This window comes from Gracilinanus agilis, chromosome 4, assembly GCF_016433145.1.
Source record: "Gracilinanus agilis isolate LMUSP501 chromosome 4, AgileGrace, whole genome shotgun sequence".
Lineage (NCBI taxonomy): Eukaryota > Metazoa > Chordata > Mammalia > Didelphimorphia > Didelphidae > Gracilinanus > Gracilinanus agilis.
This window is the reverse complement of record NC_058133.1, coordinates 11,257,578-11,277,214: the sequence shown is the minus strand read 5'-3', so window position 1 is coordinate 11,277,214 and position 19,637 is coordinate 11,257,578. Positions and strand designations below refer to the sequence as shown.

Here is a 19,637-nt window from a genome sequence, read left to right as displayed (position 1 = left end):
AACCGAGTCAGCTAAACTGTGTTCTTCTCTTTCCGGGGCCACAGGTCTTGGCGACAGATATGTCCAAGCACATGGGCCTCTTGGCGGACCTGAAAACCATGGTAGAGACAAAGAAAGTGACCAGCTCCGGTGTCCTCCTTCTGGACAACTATACGGATCGGATACAGGTAGATGATAGTGATCTTGGCTGAGTCCTGCTTGATAACATGGCACCGAGGGTCCCGTCTGGGTAGAGGACGTAGGATTTGGGAAGGAGAAGTGCGCTTCGAAGGTTTTCTCCCATCTCTCCTTTCTCTCGGGAAAGTCTAAAATTCTCGCCCGACGTCACAATGGTAGTAAACACTGGAGAAGAAGTAGAAGGAAGAGGAGGAGGTGTAAGAAGAAAAAGTACCCACATTTATACCAAAATTGCACTCTTACACGTACGAGAGGCAGAAGGTTATAGAGAATGGAAAGTTAGCTTTTTAGCCAAGATCTGCATTCAAGTGCTGCTTCTGCCATTGGTAACCCTAGGCATAGAACTTCAATTCTCAGCACTCTAAGCAGCTCTCCAAGACTTATAACATATAGAGAAGATAGTAACCTGCATTGGCAGCATGATTCATCTCAGGTTCCCTGATTCAATAACATTCAAGTAAATTATTAAACCTGTAATTAATATGGATTCCATTTGTTTTATTTAAAATTTGAAAAACTTACTTCAAAACCCAGGAATAATAGTCCACGAGTGTCCATCCATTCCAGAAAGCTCTCATATAAATAGAAATCCTTTTGATTTGAAATGTGTTGGTTTTGTTTGGGTCGTCCAGAATGTCAGCCGCCATGTTGTTCCATAGCCGGGGACGGGAAGGGTTGTGAAGACATCTTTTAATAGCCGGTCCCTTCATACCTTGTGCTAAGAAAGAAGGGGCTGTCCTCTAAAGTTCCATGACTTTAAAAAGCCTCCTGTTTCTCCTGGGGCCTTGGGCCAAGGTTTGGCTTTGGCCATCCTCAAGCCGCCCTTGCCAACTCTGCCATTAAGCAGCCCTGTCATGTCTTAGGTAAACACTCCCCGATCGTCTAACAGCCCAAATATTCTTGATGTCTGCAGCCATCCCAAGTATACGAGGATGGGCCCGAACGAGATGTTCTGTCAATGTTTGCATGCCGTTTTATGGAATTTTCTGAATTCCCCCCCCCCAGGTTCTCCGCAACATGGTACATTGTGCCGACCTGAGCAACCCTACCAAGTCTTTGGAATTATACCGGCAATGGACAGACCGCATCATGGAAGAATTCTTCCAACAGGGAGACAAGGAACGAGAGAGGGGCATGGAGATCAGCCCCATGTGTGACAAACATACTGCCTCGGTGGAAAAATCCCAGGTATCTGACACGGGAATCTGTAAGATTTTATTTGTGACTTTGGCGTCTAGGGTCTTTCTCAGGGTCCTTTTTGTTTTCTTCCCCAAAATACATTTCTATGGAAACCACTTACCCACTTGTTTCCATTATGATGATGACTCATTGGACCTCTTTCTCCACTTCCCTCGTAGTTTTTATTGGGTGGGGATAATTAAGCAGTCATAGGAAAGCCATCAGACTTTGGTTCCACGGATCTTTTGGCTGTTTGTCATCTTCAAACTCCATCTGGTGTTCAGCTGACTAGAGTTTTAAATTGCTTCTGGCTATGGTTTTCAACCTTTCCTTTCCTCGTAGGATTATAGGTTCAGAGCTGGAAGGGATCTTGTAGGCTATTAGGGACAATGCTTTCCTTTTACAGATGAGGAAACTGAGGCACAGAGGGGTTAATTGGCTTGCCCAAATTACACAGTGTGTCTGATGTAGTTTTCACACCTAGCTCCTTCTGACTCCAAGCTCAGCACTGTATCTACTACCTCCCTTAGCCGCCTGTCTCCCTACCTTGGACTCGTCCTCTCTGTCCTGTTTTTGCTGCCCTCCCCCTACCCCACCAGAATCCATTCCACCTGCTCCAAAGAGCCCAGAAGTGGGGATTCTTATTGCAGGCACAGATGCCTGCCCCTCCTGTCCTTTCTCATCCTATGACACCAATCTTGCCTCCTCCCTACCATCATTTCCCAGCAACTACAGGGTGGAAGCTCGGAGGTCTCTCCATGCTGATGACCATTAGCCACAGGCCAAAGGACTCAAGCATGTTTTAGATGCCAAAGGCAGCCACAAGGCTAATCAAGGCTCTTGGACCAGCTGAGAACCCAGGAGCATTTTTGCGGGATGACAAATGGTCAAAGCCAGATAGCCCTTTGGGAGCTGAAGTCCGAGATGCAGTGAACGTCCACATTGGAAAAATGACTGGGTTTCTCTGGTTTTCATTAAAATTCACTCTAAGGATTGTTGGCGAGCTTATAAATAACTGACCTTGTGACTTCTGGAGGGAGTTGATTCATTTAACATATGGAAATTATATGTGCTATGTACACACAAACACGTATGTGTGCTATGTATATTTATATGTGTATGTGCACGTACACATGTATACATAACATAATTTCTAGATATGTGCATATACCTATCTTATGTGTTAATATTACATATAATTTCTATATACACATAAACATATAAGTGTATGGAAATGCTCTAAAATGGTCAAAATACAAAGGAATTATATTATTTATTATGAGAACACAATATATTGTTATTGCTATCCAATAAATATTGATTATGGATTTACTGTATGCCAGGCAGTGTGCTGAGTACTGGCAGCACAAATACAGAGATGAAATAGATGCTTCCCTCGAGGAACTCATATTCCGCTTGTGGCAAACGACGTCCTCCAGAGTCGTAGATATAAAATAAATATGAGGGACATCCTTCTCCATTAAAGCCTTCCCAGGGCATGGAGGTGGCCGTTGGCGCTTACAGACTCACCAGCTTTACAGCCATCTCAACACTCCAAGACCTTCTTATCTACTTGGTCAGGAGGGGTTGTGATCTACCCTGTCTGGAAGGGAGTCTACTCCGATGGTATAAAAGCTCTTTAAAGTACTGGAGTAGAGAAGGGCCGATGGCACGGGACCGAGAAGAAGGATGTTGAAATTAGGAAGGTCCTGGTTCGAATCCCGTCACTGACACATACAGGCTCCTACCTGTCCAGGGACAAGTCATTTCAGCTCTCCTGCCCCACCTACCTCCCAACTTATCCTCTCCACCCCGACAACCAGAGAACTCCATGATGCTAAGTTACAGATAAGTTGCTGATCTGTCTCTGTGGATGTTGTTTTCACATTGAGAGTTAGCAATGATGAAAAATTTGTACATTTAGATCCTCCCCCCCAAAAAAGGGGGGAAAAGGAAGAAAAAAGTATTGTAGGAGAATTGAAGTTTCAATATGAAAAATATCATGGTGGCCTGGTTGATTTGTGTTTTATATCATTTCACGTGTATTATTTAACTCTCAAAACAATCCTGTATGTGGGAAGTATTTCTTGATAGATCAAGAAAGAAAGATGGACAAATTGGCCACCCAAAGCCATGCATGTAATTGGGGCCAGCTCTGGCTACTAGCCAACTCTCAGAGGATTTTTCCACTCGTGTATTTGTTACCAGAGGTCACCTTGGCAGTGCTGCTCTCAAAAACTCATTCGTCCCTCAAAGTCCCTTTCCTCGAGCTCATTCTCACCCATCGCACCATTGCAGAAAGCACGAGCATCCTTCCTAAAGAGGGCTCTAAGCGTGATTCTGTAAGAAAAAAGGAGCAGCGAGGAGAGGAAGTGACTCTGGAGAGACCTGATTCTGTAGCTTTTCTTGCAATTGTTTGAGACCCTAGAAAACACCCCCGAGCTGGCATTTTTTTATATGCATTAAACCTATCCACCAGAGGAAGTAATGCAAGGGAATGAGTGCATGAGAGGGAGGAGAAAGACGAGGAAGAGCTGACAGGGATGAAAAGAGGCGAGAGGAAAGAGAACGAGGAGGGAGAGAGATGAGAGAGAAGAAGAGTGATGAGGCAAACGCACGAGAGCAGGAACAGAGAAGGGGGCTGGAGAGAAGAGAGCATGAATAGCTGGAAGTACGTGAGGCGTCTGACTCATAAGCGGTCGGTACTCCTTAACCGCTGGAGACGGTACAGACCCAGAGCAGCCACTTGCAAGCGTGGGAGGGATTTCCATAGACCAGTCAGTTATTCCTCATGCAGAAGAGGCACAAATGGCCCCAGTCTTGTTCCCTGGAATCCATTTAGTCAGGCTGACCCGAATGTGTTGACCAAGCGGCCAATGACCAGAAGCGAACAGGAGTGGGTTTCCTCCCCAGTGGAAAGGTTGTCTCGTAGGTGAACGTCCCCGAGCCTCTTCTGCCTCCCCGTCCTCAGCCACCCGCCCGCCCCATGACAGGGGAATTCCATTCCCTCACTCTTTCCCAAAGCCTATTCTTTCACGCTCCCGGGGCTTCCTGTTTGTCAGACACTGCAGGGGTCAGCTCCAGGCCAGGGCTAGCTCCTGGAGGATGCGAGGGCCCGGCCTGCCACCGTAATGAGGCCATCGGCCACACGTTTCTCCGCGGGAGCCCCCGCAAAAGGAACTGCTATATTGTTTGGCGTTTTCCCTTCTTTCTCCGGGTGGAAATGACTGTGTGCCCACAGAACCAAAACAATGGCAGACGTAGCCACAGAGGGAATATTTGTTTGTGTTGTGGCTGGACGGGTTTTCCAGGGTTTTGACCAAGCCCCAGGAAAGACCCGCAGGAGCAGAGAAAGTCAGGAAAAGCCTCAGGCTTGCCCCCATGGAGAGGCATCAGGGGAGCCCATGGTGGAGGGATGGCTTAGTGTGCACCGGAGAGGGCCTCACGGTGCTGGGTTGGACCGAAGGACCATGCAGTTTTGAATCAAAGAATCTGGGTTCGAATCTCAGCGGTCTGTCCACTTACTCTCTGAGTAGACTTAGGGCCGTGACGTCCCCAGCTTTCTCATGGGTCGTCCTACGCACAGCTGCCAGGCGAATGGTTCCTAGAGCTCCATCTGGCCATTGGCCTCCCGATACAAGGAGGATGTTGAAGATAGAAGGTAGATCCTGGAGGGCCTGGATCGTCTCCTCCTTGAGGCTAGCCCAGTGCCTGGGCACGGCGGGGCCCTAGTTAATGCTCGTTGGGCTGGCCGCCACCTTAGAACATTGTAGGAGAAATACGGTTTCCTTTAGGCATCAGGAACTAACGGCAATCTGCTTCTCCCTCAGGTTGGTTTCATCGACTACATTGTCCATCCCCTCTGGGAGACCTGGGCGGACCTGGTGCAGCCCGACGCCCAGGACATCCTGGACACCTTGGAGGACAACCGGAACTGGTACCAGAGCATGATCCCCCAGAGCCCTTCCCCTCCCCTGGAGGAGCAGAACCCGGACTGTCAGGGCCTGATGGAGAAATTCCAGTTTGAACTAACGCTGGAAGAGGAGGACTCGGAGGGCCCCGAGAAGGAAGGCGAGAACGTCGGCTATTTCGGAAGCACAAAGACGCTGTGTGTGATTGACCCGGAGCACCCGGAGTCTCCAGGGGAGGCCGACGGAGAGACTGAGACGGGAGACACGTCCCCCATCGACACATAATGCCCGGGGCCGGGCCCTCTCGCTAGACCGAGATGAACATTCAGTCCTTAATGAGCATGCAGGCTGCCCAGTAGGGCCAGCCTGCCGTCCAGGTCCGAGGCCTGCTTCTGATGGAGGCCCAACGACCTTCCCAGTTCCTTCAGATTGGAGCCAGAGTGGGGGACCACGACACGAATGGCTGCTCACAAAACTCAGTGAGGCGACTGGCATTGGCTTTCTGCCTTCACGGAACCAGCTTGAACCGCCGCGGCCGTTCGATCGTCCGAAAGGACGTGACACTCAACTGAGAGAATTTTTTTTTCTGCACTAGACTTTGGAACCCTGAACCTGTTAGAGGTCCAGGACGGACTGACCGACAACTCTGTCTTTGCAAACCTGCCCATCTGTCCTCCTGTCTGCAAATCCTTGTGCCTTTTTTGTAAAACCTTTTCACGTCTTTAAACGCCTGTTGAATACTTAGTTTAGTATCAACTTCTACGCAGAACAAAGTGTTTCGAAACTTTCTGTACACTTTTTTCCAGTCTTTCTGAGAAGGAGAAACCCGTCTTCCTTCTTCTTCAGGCAATATCTTGTCGCTGTTCCTTTTACAACTAGAGAGGAAGGATGTTGTTCTCCGGGACGCCCCGTTTCCCCGTCCCTGCCTGTCCCGCCGGGCCCTGCCCTGCCCACCCTCCCCGTTCCCCGGCTCGTCCCTGCCTTCTCTTTGCCTACTTGGGTTTCCCTGAGGTTGCCCAAAGAACACACTTTCATAAGCTGGGGGTGGGATGGGGTGGGAAAGGGCTCCTCCCTCTCCTTTGGGACCGCCACGGTCCAGGCCCCCTTCAGCAGCAAAAGGCACCGTCTGCCGTGCGTGGCGTCTCTCCCAGCCTCTCCCCACGAGCACTGCACGTTCCTTCTCGTCCCCGCCGTCCCACTCTCTCCTCCCAGTAGGTGGTTAGGGTTAGCTAAGCCGTCTTTCTCCTCTTGCACTGTCCTGAGCTCTAACACCCTCCTTGCTGTTTATAACAGTGTATTTATTACTTCATGTACATAGTGTAATGTTTTGTAAGTTATTAATTTATATCACTTAACGCCGCCTCGCAAGGGCGGTGGTCAAGAAATTTGTGTAGAAAACTCGACGTAAGAGTTGCACCTTTTGTCACCTTTTCTACGGCATCCCGGAGCCCCGAACGTAGCTCATGAGAGACATGCGGACCCCCCTCCCGCTTGCCCCCTCCTCCCCGGGGGTCCAGGCGGCTTTCGTCCAGAGCGGCGATCCCCATTTCTTGTCCGCCGCAGCTGACAGTGGAACCCCTTTCAGACACTGGTGCTGGCCAGCCCCCGGGGCAGAGGCCGAGTGACGGGGTGCTGCTGTGATCCTGCACCCCTTGGAAAGCAACCGAGTCGCCCCTAGCCCGGGTTCCAAAGGTGTTCCACTGCCCCTGCGGCTTCCATCTCAAAGGCAACACTACGAGCGCACGCTGCGGGTGGTCCCTCCCCGTCTCCAGACTCCTGAGATGCTCGAGAAAGGAGCCGGCCAGGCCGGCCGCACTGCCGCGATGTGAATCCCGAGAGCCGGATGTGCACGGANCCCTCCTCCCCGGGGGTCCAGGCGGCTTTCATCCAGAGCGGCGATCCCCATTTCTTGTCCTCCGCAGCTGACAGTGGAACCCCTTTCAGACACTGGTGCTGGCCAGCCCCCAGGGCAGAGGCCGAGTGACGGGGTGCTGCTGTGATCCTGCACCCCTTGGAAAGCAACCGAGTCGCCCCTAGCCCGGGTTCCAAAGGTGTTCCACTGCCCCTGCGGCTTCCATCTCAAAGGCAACACTACGAGCGCACGCTGCGGGTGGTCCCTCCCCGTCTCCAGACTCCTGAGATGCTCGAGAAAGGAGCCGGCCAGGCCGGCCGCGCTGCCGCGATGTGAATCCCGAGAGCCGGATGTGCACGGATGCCCTGATTATGCCAATGTGAAGCTCTTCCGACAAGCCCCGGGACGCCCATCCCTGGTGTCCGTCTCTGTTGGCGAACTCTGCGGGTCCCCCCGGTCATCGGCGTGCTCGACCGATGGGTCTGTGTGTCTGTCCAGCACTGCGTTGTTCCAGGCGGATGTTTTATTGTTTTCCAAAGTTTCTCACAATGTATGTTATGGTATTATTATAATTATTATAATTATTATTATATATTGTGTTCAGATGCATTCTCGAGAGATTTTTATATGAAGTAAATAAATGAAGAAGCATGACCTGACAGGGCGGCGAGCGTGATTATTTCAGGGGCCGTCACGGACGGCGAATATGGAAAATTCAGTTCCCTCCTGACGTGCCTTTACTCGGCAACTCTTGTGTGCCAGGCTCTGTTGGTGGCCCAGGAGGCACAAAAGCACACACGACTCTTCCAAACTTCTTCTTCAACCAGGGATTCCCGAGCTGGGGCTCCTGGATCCCAGGGATATGGATAAACTTCCGGGGTTTATAAACTCGAGGGCAAAAGTAATTACATCTTTATTATAACTAACCTCTCCGAAACTTAGAAGGTAAAAAATGTTGTTCTGAGGAGGGCTCCATAGCCTTCAGCGGATGGCCAAAAGCTTTAAAATCCCCAATCTAAGAGCGAGCCTATAGTTGAGACAAACCAATGCTGTAGCAGGATTAAAGTGGTTCTGCTTGGCCCGAGAAGCCCTAGAGCGGTGATGGCGAACCTTTTAGAGACCGAGGACCCAAACTGCACCCTCATGCTGCATGTGAGCCCCCGCCTTGCCCCAGACAGGAGAGGGAGGAGGCGCTCCCATTGGGCAGAGGTGGGTGCTGTGAAAAATGTCCTCAGGCACACATGGAGAGGGGGAAGAGAGCAGCCCCCCTCCAGCACATGTGCCATAAGTTCACCAACACAGACCCAGACGAACAATGGGTAGACATGAGAGAAAGGCAGATTTAGGCTCCATGTCAGAAGAAGGTTCCTAATAATCTGAGCTTTCTGAAAGTTGCAGTGACCATCTTTGGAGCTTATTGGAGCTTTTTTTTTTTTTTTTAAACACTTACCTCTCATCTTAGAATCAATACCGTGTGTTTGGTTCCAAAGCAGAAGAGTGATAAGGGCTAGGAAATGGGGGTCAAGTGACTTGCCCAGGGTCACACAGCTAGGAAGTGTCTGAGGCCAGATGCACTCCCTGACCAAGCAAAGCTTGGATGGCCACCTACTATATGAGATAATATTTGTAGATCTGTATTATTATACAGTTTATAGGAATTGGATACAAGGTACCTGCAAAAGGCTTAGTGCCATTTTTAAGCTTTAATAGCAGCTAGGTGGTTCAGTGGATAGAGTGCTGGACTTACAACCAACAAGATGCATCTTCCTGGTTTGAATTCAGCCTGAGACACTTACTAGCTGTTATTATCTATAAACTAGTTGACAATCAGGACTGGAGGCTATTGATCAGGTAGAAGCTGGAGATTCACTCTCCCCACTACCTCTGGCCCAGCCTGGCCACAGCCAAGCCAGAGAATAGGGAATGCTGTTGATGCAGCTGTGTTGGTGATCTTATTCTCTCAGCTTTCTCACTACCAGTGTTTGGGGATGCACTAGCTCTCACAGTCTTTCAGGAAATATTCGGATGTATTCCTACTCATAGACCTCCCTGCCTCCCTTCATCACCCACTCAGAGATTTCCCAGTTCAGAGACTCCTGTCCAGAGCCCTCCAGAGCCCTAGAGAGAGCTCCTCAAAGTGGCTGTCAGGGGTATTTATACTGTGGGGCCAACCGACATTTGCCCCTGGCTGATGGCACCTGGGAACATTCTGTGTCTTCCAACTGCCTTCCCTGTCATTCAAGGTGGCATCCATCACTACTTCCCAGATTATGAATATAACACTGTATGGCCTTGGACAAGTCACTTAACCCTGTTGGTCCTCATTTTGGCAATGAAAAACTGCTTTAGAATCGTTGCCAAGAAAATTTAAAATGTGGTCCCAAAGTGTAAGACATGACTGACAACAACAACAACAAAACAAGAAAAGTTTAAAACTACATCAGGACTTAGGGAACACCCTAAATATAGTGATACATATATTACATATAACATACAACAATATATGGTGACTTCTAATGATATGTAATATCCAGCATAGCACATAAAGTAAATATAGAATGCATTTTATGGCATAGAAAACCTAATAGCATACTTTAATGTGCTTTAAAGTCATATATGTGGGCATAATTAGTTACTTACAAAGAAAAATAATTTCTGCCCATCCTCACCACAACCCTAAGGCATGTAGTATAATCACAAACAACTAAGAATTTACTAATATAATACCCATTTTGAAGATGAGGAAAATGAGGCACACAAAAAAGTAATGGGCCAGACCCAGTTAGATTGTGAGGGTGCCATCTTGATGTCAAGAACTGGAGTCAAGAGCAAGGCATTTTGCCTTTAAGGGCCTCAATTTTCTCCTTTGAAAAACAAGGAGGTGGGATCTGATGATGTCTAAGGTTTCTATGGTCTGTCATCCCTTTACCAAAGATCTGACAGCAAGTCAGAGAATGTTGTCCATTACACCATGTTTTTCACATGAAGGTTTCTATACTTTCATGTCTGATAAGAATAAGAGCTTTTCATAAGCAAATTATTTAGTATATTGGGCCCTTCAAGAGAGCACCATTCAATTAAAAAGCATTTATTAAGCACCTACTCTGTGCAGGCATCTTCTGGGGATAAAAACAAGGTTAAAAAAAACCCTGCCCTCAAGAAGCTCCCATTCTAATGGCGGAGACAACATGCAAACAACATATACGGGATAAGTAGAAGGGAATTCCAGAGGGAGGGCATTAGTGTGCATGTTTGAGGCAAGAGAGGAATGGGAGAAGGTTCTAGCAAAAGGAAGACTATGAGGCCAAATCTTAAGGCATCAGAGCAGAGAGGAGAAGAGCATTCAAGGATTAGGGAAGTCATCAGTCATCAGTACTGAATGCCTCATCACCTCAGGATTATTCTAACCTTGGAGGTACTGCAAAAAAATGACCATTGACTGTTTATGCTATGATGTCTCAAGCATTGGGTATACAAATACAAAAGCAATTGAGAGTCCCTACCCTCAAGAAGTTTATACTTTAAGGAGAAAGGAATAAGGGAGTCATGGCCAAAGGAGTAATATTTTGGTCCAAAAAGTCACAAGAAAGCTAACTAGAATCATAAGAGGTCAACAGACATTTCCTCTCCTAGAACTGTAGTGCTGATTGGGTTACTATTCCAGAACCCAGAGTGCCTACATTTTGACTGGATTGATGGCTGGAGTGGATGAGATAAAAAAATATTGATTGAGTTCTCCAACCCCTTAGAGATAGTGGGCCATATGTTTGTTCTGGTGAACTTGCCAGTAAGGACAGCATAACCCCAGGGCTGTGGTTCCAAAGTTTATGTGTGTTGAGACCTTTGAGTCTCAGGAGTTCTGGGTGCTGGGAGGAAGAATCAGAAGGTGGATGGTGAGAAAATGGCTGGAGCAGATGGTCAGATGGAATATGAAGCATCCAATGGACTATAGAGTCACAGGGTCTTAGATCAGAAAGTGCCGTCTGTTCTAACCTTTATCTGCAAAGGAATCCCTTCTGTAAAAGGATGTTAGATTTAGAGCTAGAAGAGACCCTTGTGGTAATCAAGTTTACCTCCCTTTATTTTACATATTAAGAAATTGAGTCTTAGAGAAACTAAATAACTTGTCCAGGGTCACCCTTGCTAGGTATCTAAGGCATGATTGGAACCTAAATCTTCCTGACTCCAGGTCTAAAGTTCTATACACTATACTATAGTCACTATCACTATATATATCCAGCCTCCACCTGAAGTATTCTAGTAAAGGGAGCTCACTGTCTCCCAAGGCAGTTCATCCCACTTCTAGAGAGCTCTAGATATCAGGAAGTAAAAGAGAGCAGATGGGAGGAAGAAAAGAAGGAAGGAGAGAGAAAAGGGGGAAGAATGCAAAGAAAAGAGAGGAAGACCATCTATCTCTTCTACAATGATAAAGAGAGTAGTTGTATATGACTTTGACAGTTGGAGAGTATTCCAGTTTGGCTAATAGGTAATGGGCATATAGGGTTTAATATAAAATAAAGCTGAAGAGGTAGGGTGGTGTCGGGTAGTGAATGATTGATAAGATAGTTTGAACGTTAGTCAATGATCACTAAGGAGCCAAAGTTCTTGAACAAAAGATTAGATGTGTTCATAAGAAAGATAATTCTAAAGGCAATCTGGAAGTTGGATTGGAAGAGGGATAGGTTGGGGGCAGAGAAACCATCAAAAAGTTATTCCAATAGTTCAGGCTGGGGACTCATGGAGATCTGTAACAAGATGGCGCCTGTGGGAATGGAGACCAGGTTTATGAATATAACTGCCAGTAGGTCATTTATATTCAGCCCAGCAGTGCTGAATCTGGGCTTAGTTGTCTCCATCCCCATTAGTTTGTCCTTTAGTTTAGTTCACATCAATATTTCTGAGTCTGTGATTTCCCAACATGTAAACTTCTGGCACTAACAGCTAAAGGGACCAAGAAAGGCTTCTCATTCAATGGGGAAATCATTCAACAGATGTGTAAGAGAGCTGGAGCACCCAGCAGACCTTTCCTTCATTTCCACCAATGCCTTAACATAGAAATAATGAAGGCTCAGCTGGAGAGGCCAGCCAGTGGGAGGCTGGAACATTCCAACAAACCCCCAAGGTCAGGGTCACCTGCCACTGTTTGACTAATTACATGAAACCAAAAGAAAGCTTTCTAACAGTGAGGTCTGCTAGAGAATGAATAGGGCTGAAGTCCAGAGTAAGAAGCAGAGGGTCATGGACTATAAAGCAAACCCTCTGAAAAAAATAAATGAGGAATTAAGTGGGGAGAAGAGAGGAGAATGGGACAGGGGAAAGAGGGCGAAGGAGAAAATAGGAGAGAAAGAGGGAGATGAAAAGAGTTGGAGGAGAAGAAGAAGAGGAAAGAAGGCTAAAAAGAAATACAGGAGAGGGAGAGAGAAGAAAGAGAGTGGAAAGAGAGACAGAAAAACAGGGAGAGTAAGAGAAAGAAGGAGTTGAAAAGAGATGGAGGAGATAAAAGAGAAAAGAGATAGAGGAAGAAAGAAAATGACAGACAGAAAGAAAGGGAGAGGAAAAGAGGGAAAGAAGAGGGAGATCCAGGAAGGATATGGGGAGAGGGGCAAGGAAAATGGAGAGGAAGGCAGAAAGGAGATGAAAAGATATGGAGGGCAGCAAGCTAGGAGAGACAGCAGGAGAGAGAGAAAAGAAGAAAGAGACAGAGAGAAAGAGGGAGAAAAAAAGGAGATAGAGATAGATATATGTCAGAGACCAGAGAGACAGAGAGGGAGTACAGAAAACTTCCTTCCACCCCCATACGGTGGCTTGGGTCACTATGACCTCAGAGGAATGACACAAATCAAGACTTCTCACAAGAAAGAAAACAGGTTCCAGGACATCCTGATTTTGGATCAGCAGAAAAGAGATGTTTAAAGGAGAAGACAAAACAAGGAAGTATGGTGTAGTACCAACAAAAGATATGGATTTAGAGGTCCTGGGTTCAAATTCACCTATTTATCAGTCATGTGACCTCTGGCCAGTAAATTCAATTGAACAGATATTTATTAAGTGCCTACTGTGGACCAAGCCAAGTCTTGTGCCAGGCAGTGGGGGTATTAAGTCAGAAGTAAAATGTGCCCATCATTCATTCAATACAAATGCATTAAGGTCTTCTGTGTCAGTAGTACAAAGTTAAAAATGGAAGTGTCTGCCCTCAGGGAGCTTACTTTCTCCTAGCTGGGAAACAACAGGAACACAGATCAATCAACACCCGATGTAGACAAAGTAAATTCAAAGTAATATCAAGGCATTCTTGGGAAATATCCTAAGAGTAAGGAGAGACAGGAAAGAGGCATCTGAATTGAGCCACTAGATGAGTCATTGGCAGTGACAAACTCAAGTAGAAACATGAATGACTAACCTGTACATTAGGGTCACTTAAGGCTATGCATTACTTAGAAAACCACACGTCTTTATAGATGACTTTTCTAATAATGGGAGGTATGTGCTATTCTGCAGATTCCCATTCTGCAGATGAGGAAAATGAGGCAAACAAAGGTTAAGTGACTTGTCCAGCGTCACAAAGCTAGCAAATATCTGAGACTGGATATGAACTCAGGTCTTCCTGACTTCAGATCCATCCTTCTGTGCCTCATGGCAACCCCAGCTGCCTTTTAGACAAAGACCTTGAGGTCTTTTTGAGAGCAGATGCCAGATAAGTTCTAAGTATGGGAGACAGTCTGAGAGATGTTTTGGGCCAAGAGATGGGGGGGGGTGAGTCTTGTTCAAGGAACAGTCAGGGGACCCAAGTCTTTGGTAGAAAATACACTTGATCCAGAGTCTGGGTTCAAATATTGCCTCTGTTCTTGGTGGCCTCTGTAACTTTGGATGAGCTACTTCAACTCTCGGTTTCCCGATCTATACCCCAAAAGGGTTTACCATTACTAAGGCCTCTATGTAGCTTTAGAAACTCTGACTTGCTACTTAAGTGTCATCCTTGATCCTCACTCTTTCACACCCCTTCATAACATCCTTCATACATGCCTTCTCTCTGACTCATCCACCATCCTAAGGCAAAGCCTTCTTTCCCAAGAGGCTTTTCTCACCTGCTTCAGTCTTAATGCCCTCCCTCTGAGATTATCTCTAATCTATCCCATCTATATCTTATTTGTGCCCAGCTGTTACATGTTGAATATTGAGTACTTAGTAGGTGCTTAATAAATGCATGTTGACTGAACTTGATTTCCTGCCCTAAATCTACAATTCTCTGATCCTTTCATGATCTGAGCTTTTCCAATGAGAAAGCTGAGGTGAGATGAAATGACTTGCTCAAGATCCTACAAGCATCCTGGCCCAGCATCCTGGTCCCCTTCCCCCTCTTCCCATGGGGCTACTCAGGTTCTGGAACGATACAACGAGCCAAACATATGGAACTTGTAGAAGTTCATTCTCAGGTGCTCAAGTGAGCCCTTCCAATATTTTCTAGACTGGAGTAATATGATGCCATGGCAGGAACCATCAGGCTTGGGGGCAGCTGCTCCTTAACCTTACTTTCACGGCTCAGCCCTTGGCTAATGGGGCAAAGGGCTTTTTGGAGAAGAACCTGCAGACTGAGCCACAACTTGGGCTGCTGGTGTCTGGGATGAATCAGACCTGGAAGATAATGTCTCTTGATTGAGTACCATCATGTTTGACAATTACTAGGAGATGGGGGTGGGGAGAGACCTAGCTGGGGGTATCAGAGAAAAGGATCCCCACAAAGGGCCAGAGGATACTGATTGCAAAGCATGAGGATTGTGAGTCACAGGACAGCCATGGGGAGGAAGCATGCCCTGTGAATGCTGGCCTCTAAACACAAAGCCCGAGTCACAGCTCTATTGGAATCTCACAAAAGGAAGGGATACCTGTTCCCAGTCCCAGCTTTTCCCAACATTGAGACTAGAAGTTAGTGCCATTGCATCTGTGTTTTCCAACTATGAAGCCTTCGATAGGAAATATCCCTCCACATCCCACCCCTACCCCCATCCCCAAAGGAAGAATCAAGTGGGAGCAATAACAGACTGAGAACACAAAAACCCTGGAGGAAACCCAAGGATGGAAAGAGAGGATGCATCAGGAGCTGCATGCAGACAGGCATTTTCTTTTCTCGGATTCTCATCACAACAGGGGATGAAAGAGAGCTGCAACACCATGAAGTCTGGCCACCTCTTGTTATTGATAAGAAAAGTCAGGCCCAGAGGTAACTGGACTAGGTCAGGGTCACTCAGCTGGTAAGTGGCAGAGCCAAGACTGTCAGGTCATCTGCCTCCAAGACTGGTCTTCTTCCTCTCCAAACCACTGACCAGAAACACTTCATGTTCTTTTTAATGTGGACATTTGTGGTTTAGTTGAACCATCAACATTCCAACACAATCTGGACAATATTGGTCAGCAAGCAAGTCCTTACAGGACCCCTACTGAATCCCTTCTCTCCCATGTCTTTGAAAGGTCCTGAAGAAGGCAAAAAGACAGAGAAAAACAAGAGGGGGTGACACAGGGAGACAGAGAGGAGAGGGAGAGGGAAGTCAGAGAGAGAGAGAGAGAGAGAGAGACAGAGAGAGACAGAGAGAGAGAGAGAGAGAGAGAGCAGAGTGTATTGTGCGAGAAATCCAATCCAATGATCTTTGAGGACCCAGTTTTCAGAGGGAGCGAGTTACTGCGCTACATATGTATATATGTTCACATTCAGATATCCAGGTGATGACGTGAAGTACAGAGTGCTAGGCCTCAGTTCAAATCCTAAAAGCCATTTAGTAGCCATGTGATGCTAGGCAAGTCATTTAACCCATCTCTTTCAGTTTACTCAACTATAAGATGGGGGGAATAATAGCACTTAGATACTATTTACAAAGCATTTAACAGAGTGCCTCACATGTAGTAGACCCTTAATTCATTTTTGTTCCTTGCTTGATATAATTCAGGATTATAGTCAGAAAGCCAGTCGTGCTTCAGTCATTAAAGAGACACCACAGAGATGCCTTGAGGGGCTTCAGTCTTCTGGAAAAGAAGGAGATTGGCCAAGGAAATCTGGAAAGTCCCCTTGTAGCTTGAGTACTCTTTGATTCTGGGAGAAGATGTGCATGGGCTTGTTGCCACATTCCTCTTGCGGAAAGGCTCCCTCATTTTCCCTCCTTGGGCTCCCTCCAAAGATTTTTTGCATTCTTGGTTTGTTACTGTTCATTTGCTGTGGATCAGATTACTGCCCCAAATTGATACAGCTTGAAGGAATCCTCAGCTGGGCCACATAAAATGATGATAATTCCTAGGATGCATGGGGATCACACAAAGTTAACAGTGGCATGAGGCACCATCTTCTTTGAACCTCACAGTCATTAGTGTTCTTGCCTTGTATATATGGTTTCCTGCCCAGAAAGAATATAAGCTTTCTGAAGGCAGGCAGGGACTGGTCCCTTTTCTTCTTTAGATGTCCAGTGTTCCAGCACACAGTCCAGCATGTAGTAGAATTCATTCAATCAACATTTCTTAATTGCCTACCACTACAAAGTATTGTACTACTGTGAATACCAACAAATGAAGTCATTCACGCCTTCAAGAAGCCTACATTTTACTAAAAGGTATAGATGTAACTGATAAACAAATTCAACCTAATCTGAGCAGGGAGAGAAAACTAACAACCAGAGCAATCCATCTAGTTGGCTTCCTAGAGGGAGGTAGTAACTGAGTAGAACCTTGCAAGAAGCTAAGAATTCTGAGAAGTGGAGGAGAGGTTGGAATATGTTCCATCCATTCCAGAAAACAGAATGGGAGTTCACAAAACAGAAAAGAGGTCAGCGTGGCTGAATAGAAAGTTCAGAAGAAGAGGAATGCTGAAACAAAATGAAATGATAAAATGGTAAGAACCTTGGATTTGGGAAAGAAGACTTACCTTTGAATCCTGGTTACAAGACTGAAAATTAGAATGGACAAAATGGAAGCTAACAATTCCATGAGACATCAAGTTAAATTAAATATTAAAACAAACAAAATACTGGAGGAAAATGAAGAAAATGTGAAGTATCTTGTAGCAAAAACAACTGAACTAAATACCAGATTAAGGAGAAGTAGCTTAAGAAGCACTGGGCTACCTGAAAGCTATGACCATTTAAAAATGGTAGAAATCATATGTTAAGAAAACATAAAAGAAAATTCCCATATATCTTATGCTAAGAAGGCAGAGGGCAAATTGAAACTAAGCCCAAAGGGCTATAAAATTATGTATACCCTTTGCTCCTGTACCACTACTATTGGGTCTGAATATCAGAGAGATAATATAAAAGAGGAAAAGACCTACTTGTGCAAAAATATTTATAGCAGGTTTTTTTGGGGGGGATGGCAAAGAAATGGAAATGGAGGGGATGTCTATCAAATGGGGGATGACTAAGCAAATTGTAGTATATGTTGGTAAAGGAATATTATTGTGTCATAAGAAATAATGAATAAGAGAATTTCAGAAAAAGATGGAAAGATCTGCATAACTGATGCAAAGTGAAATAAGCAGAACCAGGAGAACATTGTATATAGTAACAGCAATCTTATTCAATGATCAATTGTGAAAACTTGGCTACTCTCAGCAATGCAATGATCTGGGATAGTTCTGAAGGATTTATGATGGGGAATGCTTATCTACCTCTGGAGAAAGCACTGTTGGAGTTAGATGGATGCAGATCAAAGCATATTATCTTGCACAGTGGTGTATTTATGGTTTTATTTGAGGGTTTTGGTCATTACAACAATGACCAACACGGAAGTGTGTTTTGAATGATAATAATAATAAAATTTTAAAAAGACATTTTGCAGATCATAAATGAACTCACAAAGAAATGAAAAACTTAGGATCAGATACATTTAAGAGTGAATTTTATTGAACATTTAAGGAACAATTACTTCTAATCTACCTAGAGTTTTTGAAAAAAAAAATAGGAAAAAGAATCTCAGCAAATTCTTCCTATTTTTTCTATAACAAACATGATCTTCATACCTAAAACAGGAAGAGTCAAAACAGAACAAAAACTATAGACCAATATCCCTCAATTTAAACCAACAATGTAAGCCTAGATCAGTATTGAGAAAATTATAAACATAATCAACCATTTTAACAACAAAAACAAAAATCATGTAATTATAATAATTGAAGAAAAAGAAAATTTTATTTCTATTAAAATCCTAAAAAACATAGGGATAAAATATATATATATATATATATATATATATAACTAAGTTATAGTCATTAAAACAATTTCATATTGGGTAAGAAATAGACAATTTGGTCAGTGGAACAGATCTAATATAATAACAGATATAACATACAGGAGTAAACAAGCACAGTAGACTAACGGTTAATAAACCCAAAGTTCTCAACTATTGCAGCAATAACTCACTATTCAACAAAAACCACTGGAATAACTGGACAACAATATGACAGAAACTATGTATAGACCAACAACTTACATTATATAAAAGGACAAGGCACAAATGTGTACTTGATTTAGACATAAAATTATCTGTTGTATTTGTAAGTTGTATTTATGGATAGAGGAAAAAATTGATTCCAAAACAAGAGATAAGGAGGTTCATAGGAAATAAATGGACAATTTTGATTACATAAAATTGAAAAGGTTTTACACAAGCAAAAACGGGAACTAAAAGAGAAGAGAAGCAAGGAATTAGAAAAAAAAATTCTCATCAGATTTCTCTGATAAAGACTTCATTTCCTAGATATATAGAGAGAACTAATTCAAATTTATAAGAATAAGAGCCATTCCCCAATTAGTAAAAGGTCACTGGACACAAACAGGCAGTTTTCAGAAGAAAAAAAATCAAAACTATCAATAGCCATGTTTTAAAAAATGCTTTAAATCACTCAAAATTAGAAAAATGCAAATGAAAGCAACTCTGAGGAAACTCATTGCAATTATTAGGTGTTCAAAGTAGACAAATGAAATTAAAAGGTCAAATATTGAAGGAACTGTGGGAACATAGGTACATTAATACACTTTTAGTGAACTATGAAACAGTCCAGCCATTTTAAGAACAATTTGAAACTATGCCCCAAAATCTATTAAACTGTGCAAGCCCTACAACCCCACAATATCAATACCACTACTAAGTAGTGACACTACTATGTAGTATCCTCAAATATATATATATATATATATATATATATATATTTTTTTTTTTTTAGATACATTTTTTCCATGGTTACATGATTTATGTTCATGCTCTCTCTCCCCATCATCCCTCCTCCTCTCCATAATGGACATGCATTTCCACTGGTTTCTTCATGTGATCTAGACCTATTTCCATATTATTGGTAATTGCTCTAGGGTGGTCCTTTAGAGTCTGAATTACAAATCATGTCCACATCAACCCATGTGTTCAAGCAATTGTTTTTCTTCTGTGTTTCTACTCCTGTAGTTCTTCCTCTGAATGTGGGTAGTGTTCTTTTCCATAAATCCCTCAGAATTGTCCTGGATCATTGCATTGCTGCTAGTACAGAAGTC

General features: G+C 44.6%; 1 protein-coding gene across 2 annotated transcripts in view; it reads left to right on the top strand.

The window, feature by feature from the left end:
* Window positions 1-5,569, top strand: part of PDE4B (phosphodiesterase 4B) — a 533,173-nt gene extending 527,604 nt beyond the window's left edge. For both annotated transcript variants that reach the window (XM_044671593.1, XM_044671594.1), the window contains 3 exons: window positions 45-167; window positions 1,183-1,365; window positions 5,187-5,569. In XM_044671593.1, coding sequence (XP_044527528.1) covers window positions 45-167; window positions 1,183-1,365; window positions 5,187-5,552 — 672 coding nt within the window. In that variant the 3' untranslated portion in view covers window positions 5,553-5,569. The remainder of the gene's footprint in view (window positions 1-44; window positions 168-1,182; window positions 1,366-5,186) is intronic.
* The last annotated feature ends 14,068 nt before the right edge of the window (window positions 5,570-19,637 follow it).